The sequence below is a fragment of the Acanthisitta chloris genome, unplaced genomic scaffold (assembly GCF_000695815.1).
Source record: "Acanthisitta chloris isolate BGI_N310 unplaced genomic scaffold, ASM69581v1 scaffold27973, whole genome shotgun sequence".
Taxonomy (NCBI): Eukaryota; Metazoa; Chordata; class Aves; order Passeriformes; family Acanthisittidae; genus Acanthisitta; species Acanthisitta chloris.
In genome coordinates, this window is record NW_008666972.1 from 1 (window position 1) to 9287 (window position 9287).

A 9287-nucleotide genomic window follows, 5' to 3' on the forward strand; every position below is an offset into this window, starting at 1 on the left:
GCAGCGCAGAGCGTCCCGAGCCCTGTGCTGGGGGCTCCGGGCTGCAGGGGACTGCGAGCCCTGAGCTCTGAGCGCTCGCAGTGCACCGGAGCTCGGGGGTGATGCCGGTGGGGAGGGCAGAGGTTACACGTGGAAGGTCTGGAGGCAGGTGAGAAAGGCGATTTGCAGGTGAGGAAAGCGGTTTGAAATGAGTTCTGGCTGGATTGAAACATCTGCTTGCTCCATGCAGGAGGAGTAGAACCTCCCCTGGACCCCCAGGCTGTGCTCAGCCCCCCTGGGTGGTGAGAGACCCCAAACCTGGGGCAGAGCTGAGCTTTGCTCCATGCAGGAGGAGCAGAACCTCCCCTGGACCCCCAGGCTGTGCTAAGCCACCCCCAGGCTGTGCTCAGCCCCCCTGGGTGGTGAGAGACCCCAAACCTGGGGCAGAGCTCAGCTTTGCTCCATGCAGGAGGAGCAGAACCTCCCCTGGACCCCCAGGCTGTGCTCAGCCCCCCTGGGTGGTGAGAGACCCCAAACCTGGGGCAGAGCTCAGCTTTGCTCCATGCAGGAGGAGCAGAACCTCCCCTGGACCCCCAGGCTGTGCTCAGCCCCCCTGGGTGGTGAGAGACCCCAAACCTGGGGCAGAGCTCAGCTTTGCTCCATGCAGGAGGAGCAGAACCTCCCCTGGACCCCCAGGCTGTGCTCAGCCCCCCTGGGTGGTGAGAGACCCCAAACCTGGGGCAGAGCTGAGCTGTGCCCCACCGGCCCTGGACATGGGTTTGGGGCTAAAAGTTCCTGGTTAAAGGGGGAAATAATAAACACTACTATTTACTTCCACAAATTACAAATGTGGCTCTCTGCAGGGCAGAGTTCAGGGGGCTCCACATGAGGAAAGTCTCACTAGGGACAGTAGATCCTGCAGGACAGGTAAGGTGGGATGGATCCCACTGCCCTCCACCCTGGGCCCTGCTGCAGGAACTTTCTACCCAAAGAAACAATGAACATTTACTTTTTTAAGGGCTTTTTACCCCCTCCCCCCTTGTCATTCTGTTCCTGCAATTCCCTGTCTGAGAAGGGCATTTGCTAAATGCTGCCCTGGGACCTGGAGGCAGTGGGAAGTGGCTGTGCCTTGGCAGCTGTCACCCCGAGCGTGCTGCTGTCGCCAGCGTGGGGCAGGATGGTGTTTGCTGCAGGATGGGGACAAACCGCAATATTTTTATGGTTGTGTTGAAAGAAGGAAGTTAAATATGACAAGTGTGGTGATACTGTTGGGAGATAAGGGCACAGCCCTGAAATTGGGAGCTCCTGGACTTTGCTCGTGACTGGGGGAGGACTTTGGGACTCAGCATTGATTTGGGCACTGCCAGTGATTCTTGTGGTGCCTCTGGAGCATTCAAGGTGGAATTGCCAGCAGTGGATCCTGCTCTGGTAGGTCTCCAGCTGGAGAAATGCTGAAGTGCTCCTCTCCCCAGAGGGCAGGAGGTGGCAGCTTTGCTCTCCAGCTGGCTGGAGACACCCCCAGCAGGACACAGCACAAACGGGGCTACATCAACCAATTCCAGTCTTTTTTTGTGCACTCTTTGGAGCTGCATCTCAGCTCTGCTGCTTTCCCCAGGAAGGTGAAGCCTTGAGGCTTTGGGCAAACTCACTGCTGGTGTAATCCCACGGAAATCATCAGCCTGTGGCTAACTCACTGCGGAGCCCTGAGGGTGTGAACCACCAGTGTGACCAGAAGCTTTGAAGCTGTGGTGCAGCAGGATCTGGGGAGTCCTGTGCTGATTAGAACTTCCTTTCATTTCTGTGTCTCTGCACTTGGGTTCTGGCAGGTGTGTGAGGAGCAGAAGTGTGAAGAGGAGGTTTTCCCCCTGGCCATGAATTATGTGGATCGTTACCTGTCCTCGGTGCCTGTGAGGAAGAATCACCTGCAGCTCCTGGGAGCTGTCTGCATGCTCCTGGCATCCAAGCTGAGGGAGACTGTCCCCCTGACTGTGGAGAAACTCTGCATCTACACAGACAACTCCATCACTCCTCAGCAGCTCCTGGTAACCACCTTCCACCTCCTCCTCCTGCATCCTGCTGCTTGCAGCACTCCTGCCTGTATCCCTGTCCTTCTCCCATTCCCTCACCTCCCTCACCTTCTCCTCTCCTTGCCCCTCTGGGTGTGATGCCTGTTGCTGGAGACCTTTCCATCCTCACTGTTGGAAGCAGAATTGTGTTCCCTCCAGGTTAGAGAGGGAATTCCCTGGGCTGTGGCACTGAGCTGTCACCCTGGGCTGGCTCTCAAGTGTCAGCTCTGCAGAGCAAAGGCTCCAGGGGCTGTGTGTGGCTCTGGCTTGTCCCAGCTGCAAAGGGATGGAATGTTGGAGATGCATTTCCACAGCAGCAGGAAAAATGAAGCTCTAAGTGGAGAGGGAACAGCAAAATGAGTGGGAGATTTTCTGAGCTGGGATGGATCTGGCAGTGCTGGGAATGAGCAGGACCTTGCTGCTGCCCAGGCCCTGCCCCACACCCAGGGCTCCTTCCCCTCTCCTGTCGTGTACTCAGGCAGAAGTTCAGTTTTGAGGCTTTGAGAGGCAAAGTTTTCATGTCTGATAAAAGTTCAGGCATCCAAACCTGCGTTCAGCTTGGCCAGTGCAGGAGGAAGCTGGAGAACCCCTTTTCTTGGGGCCTTCTGTGCTGGTGGCTCAGAGCCCTGGGGGGAATTGGTCACCTCAGCCCAGTGACAAACGTCCCTGGGGGCTGTTTGCCTTGAGATTGTCTCGGGGTTACTCATCTCATTAGGTGTCTCTGGGTTTGGGCTGGGGTGGGTGGGATGATCTGAGTGTGATTCTCCCCCAGGTGGGGAGTGAACCCACAGTACTTTCAGGTGTGAACTGAAGGCACTTCTGGTAACTGAGGAGCTCTAGCATGAGCTGGGTTTGCCAAGTGAAAGGCTGGGGAAAATCCCCTCAGCTCCAGAGCTCTCCCTGAAGCCATTCGTGGGTGGTGATTGCCTTAATTAGCACTCAGGAGTGATCATTGCCACGAGTCAAGGGGAGGGATGGCAGTGCACAGAGCAAACACGAGTACTTGTTGCTTCTCTGGGAGCTGAGTCTCATCCCTGAGACCAGGAGATGTCAGGCAGTTCCAGTGACTGCTGTGGCACAGTCCTTGGGCTGCAAGGAATTGGTTTTGATGGTCCCATGGATCCAGTTTATTCCATTCTGCTTTGTCTGGTGATTCCTTGGTGAGGATCTGCTGTTCCTGCTGGATCCTGAGCTGAGTCTGCAGCAGAGGAGAGTGGCTGGAGAGGTGCAGGTGGGGAATGGGCAGAGCACAAACAGCATCCCTGGAGATTTTCCTTCCCTCCCACTCCACTGTCGATTCCTCCTTGCTCAGAGTCTCTTTTCTTTCTCCCCCTGAGCTCTGTCAGCATGAAGCTGTGGCCAAGCAGCATCACAGTGTTCATCTTGCCTTCTGCCTCCTCCTGGCAGTGCTGGGCTGGGGATGGGGGAGGAAAGGGCTGTCTGGTGCCTGTTCCTCAGCTCTGGTCCTGCAGGTCTTGGCCCTGGAGGTCTCCTTCCCTGTGCTTTTCCCACCAGGCTCCTGGGTTGCTCTGAGGAGGCACAGGTGGGTGCCTGGCATGGGTCTCTTGGATCTGCAGAGCCAATGTGGAGTTGAGGTGGATGAGAAAAGCTTCATTTTGGGGGTCAGAAGTCCTTTTCTCTTTTTTTGGGCTAGCCAAAGGTAGTTTTCCCAGGCAAATGGGATCCCCTTCTTTCCCAAGGGGATGGCTGTGAGCACTGAGCCATGCAGGAGTTTGTTCTGGTCCTCACAGAGGCCTCAGAACCAGCCCAGCCCTGGGAGAGGAGCTGGGGCACTGGCAGATCCATAGGCAGGAGATGCTCCACAGCTCATCAGCTGGTGCTCATCCTTCCCTGCCCACCACAAGGCTGGATTTCCATTCCATAGGTTTTAACCCTGCTGGGAGCACATCCTGCTCCAGCCTCCCATTGTCCTCGAAGTGAAGAGGGAGTGGAGGGAACATCTGAGGACACGTGAGGGTTTCTCCTTCGCTCTGGGACCTGAGAGGAGCCACTGCCCAGATTACAACACTGAGCTGCTGTTTCCCCTCTGTGCTAACTGGGGGTGTTGCTGCTCTTTCACAATGGCACAGTGCAAGAGGGTGTGGAGGGAAGGGGAAGAGGAGCTTCTTCATCAAGGTTGGGACAATGGTGCATCCTGAGCTCTTCCCATGGCTCGGGGCCATCTCTGCCTGCTCTGAGTCCCCCTGGCCCTGGCAGGAAGCTGTGGCCCTTTCCCAGGAGCTCTGCTGGGAATGCTTGGCACAGCCTCAGGGGCTCAGAAAGGACACGCTAGGAATGAAATCTTGATGAAGTTATTTAGGGAGAAGGAAATGATGCAATGAGGGACTTGGCCACTTGGAGGAAGTTGAGTTTCCGTCAGGGCATTATCCAGCTCACCTTGTTCTCTTGGTTTGGCTTTTTTCCTCTTTTTATTAAAGACTTTTATTCAAGAGGGTGTTCAGCTGCTCAGGGTCTTTCTGGTGTACCTGGAGCTGCCAAACCAGGTTTGCTGCTGTTCCAGAGGATGAGAGGAACTGGGGCTGGAGATTGTCATCCTGTGGGAATTGGGACCTGCAGAGAGGGTGTGACACTGCTGCTGGGATGGGAAGGGAACTGATCCTGGGAAGGCACAGCTCTCTCCTCTCCTGGGGCTGCTCCATCAGTGGCACAGTCACACCCGGAGGTGACATCAAAGCCACGAGCCCAGGGAGACCAGTATGTGTGTGGCCTCCAAGCTGGACTCAGCTGCTGCTCCAGCCAGTCCTTGGCACTGATGGCAGAGCAGGGACAGAGTGCAGAGCTCCCAGACCCTGTGTGAGGCTCCAGGCCTGGGGCTCCCCTTGGATGGTGTGTGGGTACCACCATGGTGGTACCACCTGCTGCCCCTGGGCCCTGCTGGGTGGTAGTTCTGCCAAGGGCTTGTCCAGGGCTCCTCTGCACTGTGCTGGTGTCAGGACTAGTGCCAGGAATGATGCCAGGGGCTGGCAGAGCCAGGAGAGGCTCAGCAGGTGTCAGGAGCAGCCTGGGCTCCAGCTGAAGTCCAGGGGGCACTGAGCCTTCCCACCATCTGCTGCCCAGCTCACAGCCTGCACTGGCACAGCCTCGTGGGGACGGCACAGAAATCCCTGAGGATGCTTGGAGGGGGCAGCACAGTGTGAGGTGGAGGTGTTGGCAGCCACCTGGCACGTGGCTGGGAAGCAGCAGGAGCTGTTGGTTGTATCTGGGGGGAGATGGTGTCAGTGTGGCTTCTCCTGCCCTGAGAAGCTGCTGGGGATGCTGTGCTGAGCAGGGCTGGAGGCTCTCTGGGCAGGGGAGGGATGAGCAGGAAAGGTTCTGCATTCCCAGCCTGGGATCTCCTCCCCTGGCTGAGCACCCCCAGGCACATGGTCACAGCTCCTGAGCTCTGCAGATCCCTCTGCTCCCTTTGCTGGAGGGTTACCCTGGGCTGGATTGCTCCTGGAGCCTGGACATCAGCCTCTCCTCTGGGGGTGGGGAAGGGCTGTGGGAATGGTGTGCTGCTCCTTGCCCTGGTGCTCCCTCTGGGCTGTGGAAGCACTGTGCAAAGAGAGGAGTGTTTATGGCTGGGGGCACTGCACCCTGAAAAACCAGATCTGTTGCTTCCTCTTCTCAGCTTCATTCCCAGCTTTGCAGGCAGCTCAGGGCTGGATTTGTGCCACAGTCACAGAGCAGGGACAGTCCCTCTTTCCTTCCCTGTCCCAGGGGTTGTGCTGCTGTGCTGTCCCTCCCTTGGGCTCCTGTCCATAACCTCCTCTGCCTGACTCTACAGGATTGGGAACTTCTAGTCCTGGAAAAGCTGAAGTGGGACCTGGTGTCAGTGATAGCCAACGATTTCCTGGCTTACATCCTCCATCGCCTCCCACTGCCTGTGGACAAGCTGGAGCTGGTGAAGAAGCATGCACAGACCTTCATCACCCTCTGTGCCACAGGTGGGTGCTGAGAGCCCTGGGCTGCTCCCCAGGGCCTTCTGGGGAGCTGAGTGCTGCCTTCATTCCCCTCAGAGCCATTCGGGGTGGGATAATGGTCCTGGGGGCTCTGAGTGGGTGCCTGAATGATGCCAGGAGAGCAGAGCCATGTGCCTCTTGCTGCCCCTTTGGGAAGGTGTCCAGGGCTGAAGCTGAGCCCTTCCCAGTCTCTGGAGCAACCTCACCCCAGGATTTCTGGAGGAACAGCCCCAGGGATGTGGCTTGGTGCAGCTGCTCTGGTGCTCAGCCTGTTTGCTGCTCCTTCCCCCCAAAACTCAGCCCCTCTGGAGTTTTCCAGGGAGATCTTGGTCCCAGACACCACACAGGTCCTCACTAATGGCTCCTCTCTGCCCTTGTGTCCCTGTGTGGCTGCAGATTACACCTTTGCCATGTACCCCCCGTCCATGATCGCCACGGGCAGCATCGGAGCAGCAGTCCATGGACTCACCATCTCCATGAACAGCTTTGGCAGTGAAGCTGTCACAGAGCTCCTGGCTGGGATCACGGGCACTGAGGTGGTGAGTGGGCACAGGAAACAGCTGCTGGGAATCTTCCTCTTCTGCTCCTCCTTCCTCGAGGAGCAGCTTCTTTCCATGGAGGTGGCAGAGCACTGGAACAGGGAGGTGTGGTCTGCCGTTGTGGAGACATCCCAAACCCACCTGGATGTGGCAGTGAAGCTGTCACAGAGCTCCTGGCTGGGATCACGGGCACTGAGGTGGTGAGTGGGCACAGGAAACAGCTGCTGGGAATCTTCCTCTTCTGCTCCTCCTTCCTCGAGGAGCAGCTTCTTTCCATGGAGGTGGCAGAGCACTGGAACAGGGAGGTGTGGTCTGCCGTTGTGGAGACATCCCAAACCCACCTGGATGTGTCCCTGTGTTGGGGGTTGGACTGGATGGTCTCCAGAGGTCTCTCCCAACCCAGACCAGCCCTGAGATTTGGCTGTTCACAGTGGTTGAGAGAGCCTAGGCCACAGTGAGTCCTGCCCAGGCACCATGGGCTGAGCTCAGGAGCCTTTGAAGTGCCACACAAAGGGTCTGTTCCCTGCAGGGCAGGTGTTGGCAGGATCGGGTTGACTGGGTGGGATGGGGCAGGGCAGAGACCTGGCTCAGCATCTGTTCCTGCACTGGTGTCTGGTTGCAGGTGCCCAGGCTGGGGCAGGGAGGGGGCAAGGGACATGGAGCCCTTCAGCCTTTGGGGGCACTGAGGTGGTCAGGGGTGTCTGCCAGCCCCTCCACTGCCCTAGAGTGGGGAAAGGGAACCCTGCTGGGCTCCCCAGCTCACTCCTGCTGCAGTGATCAGGAGCTTTCCCTCTGCCAGGGGCTCCCTTTGATCCTCTGTCCTGCCCAGCAGCACAGCTGGGCATGGGGTCGGTTACAATCCCCTGGCAGGGCCTGGACAAGGAGCTGGTGCCCTGGCAGGGAGGGGCTGCCCAAGGCTTTGTGCAGGCAGGAGGGACAGGCAGGAGGCTCCTGCTCTGTCTGTGAGGATGGAATTTGGTTTTTTTTCAGGAATCAGTGCAGGCAGCTGCTCACAAGCTGCCACAGGGATGGCACAGGGACTGTAACCTGCTCCGGGTCAGGGTGGGAACAGGTGGGAAGCAGAGAGAGCTCCACTGAGGGAGGGAGGGGAGCTGGGACAGAGCCCAGCACACCTCTGCCCCTTCCCCTCCCTCCCCAGCCCACAGAGGGCACCTGCTGTGCCCACAGCCTGCCCAGGTGTGAGGAGCTGCACAAACAGCCCAGGCAGGAGCACAGCAGCTCCTGGAGGATCCTGGCCCAGCTCCTGGGGGAGCACCTGGCCTTGGCCTACAGTGTCTCTGGTGCTTCTCCCTGAGCCTTGCAGTGTCCCCAGGCTAAGACTCAGTTTGCCCTTTGGCTCCACACTGGAGGAGTGATCACTTCCTGCAGCTGCTGCTGGGAGTGCAGGGATGGAGGACAGTGGTACTGGGCTGGACCAGTGGGAGCCTGGCTGTGTGTGGCCAAACTGGCTTTAGCTTCTCTGCCAGAGATCAGATGAGATGCCCATGATGATGGAGAACTTGGGGATGGGATGGCCATGGTGATGGAGAGCCCAGAGATTGGCTGACCATGATGATGGGGATCCCGGGGATGGGTTGGCTATGATGATGGAGAATTTGGGGATGGACTGGGTGTGGTGATGGACAGCCTGAGGATGGACTGGGTGTGGTGATGGACAGCCTGAGGATGGACTGGGTGTGGTGATGGACAGCCTGAGGATGGACTGGGTGTGGTGATGGACAGCCTGAGGATGGACTGGGTGTGGTGATGGACAGCCTGAGGATGGACTGGGTGTGGTGATGGACAGCCTGAGGATGGACTGGGTGTGGTGATGGACAGCCTGAGGATGGACTGGGTGTGGTGATGGACAGCCTGAGGATGGACTGGGTGTGGTGAACTGGGTGTGGTGGTGGACAGCCTGAGGATGGGTTAGCTGTGGTGATGGAGAGCCCAGGGCCAGGTGGCCATGGCACTTGGCCAGAGCTGTGTGCTGGCCCGAGGCTGTGCAGGCAGGGGGCTGTGCAGACGGGAAGTGTGGGAAGGGAGTTGGGTGTTGCTATTTTCGCTCGCCACATCCTCTGTCAGTTTCTAAGAACCAGCGGTGGATTCCTGGTAAGAGATTTGGGGTGTGACAATATCCAGCCCTGCGAGGTGTGAACTGCATCCCCTGGGGACAGCCCAGCTCTGCCTGGGGACCTGGGCTGGGCTGTGCCTCTGGTGACACCTCGGGGTGCTCTGGTGTCCCAGTGGGAGTTTCCTCTTGGTTACAGCTTGTGTGGGGAAAAACCAGAGTGAGGTTTGCATTTATTGCCAGTGATGCTGCTGCTTGCAGCCTCCTGTGTGTGTGGGGCTGGTGTGTCCCCAGCACTTCCTGTGAGGAAGGTTTGAGCTGCATCTTGCCGTGATGCTGAGCTCACACCCTGCCCCTGGATGCCTTGGGAAGCTCTGATGGGCACAGTGGCTATTCCTGGAGAATGTGGCTGAGCAGGGAGGCGTGGAAAGGACAGCCAGAGCGTGGGGTGTCACCTGGGGAGGGACCCACAGCACGGAGAAGCTGGAGATGCCTCTTGGTGGAGAAAAGCTCCTGTGTGTTCGAGTGCTCTGGGGGTCAGAGCTGTTCTGAGGCTCCACCTCTGAGCACTCTGAGCCTCCTGTCTCTCTCCCTGTCCCCAGGACTGCCTGAAGGCCTGTCAGGAGCAGATCGAGGCAGCCCTGGCCGAGAGCCTCAAGCAGGCGTCGCA

At 58.2% G+C, this 9287-nt stretch overlaps 1 protein-coding gene across 1 annotated transcript in view; it reads left to right on the forward strand.

The window, feature by feature from the left end:
- Positions 1-1798: 1798 nt before the first annotated feature.
- The window catches only part of LOC103799979 (G1/S-specific cyclin-D3-like), a 7594-nt gene continuing 105 nt past the window's right edge, over positions 1799-9287 (forward strand). Inside the window, 4 exon segments of the mRNA XM_009072337.1 lie at positions 1799-2021; positions 5833-5992; positions 6404-6546; positions 9220-9285. Coding sequence (XP_009070585.1) covers positions 1851-2021; positions 5833-5992; positions 6404-6546; positions 9220-9285 — 540 coding nt within the window. The 5' untranslated portion in view covers positions 1799-1850.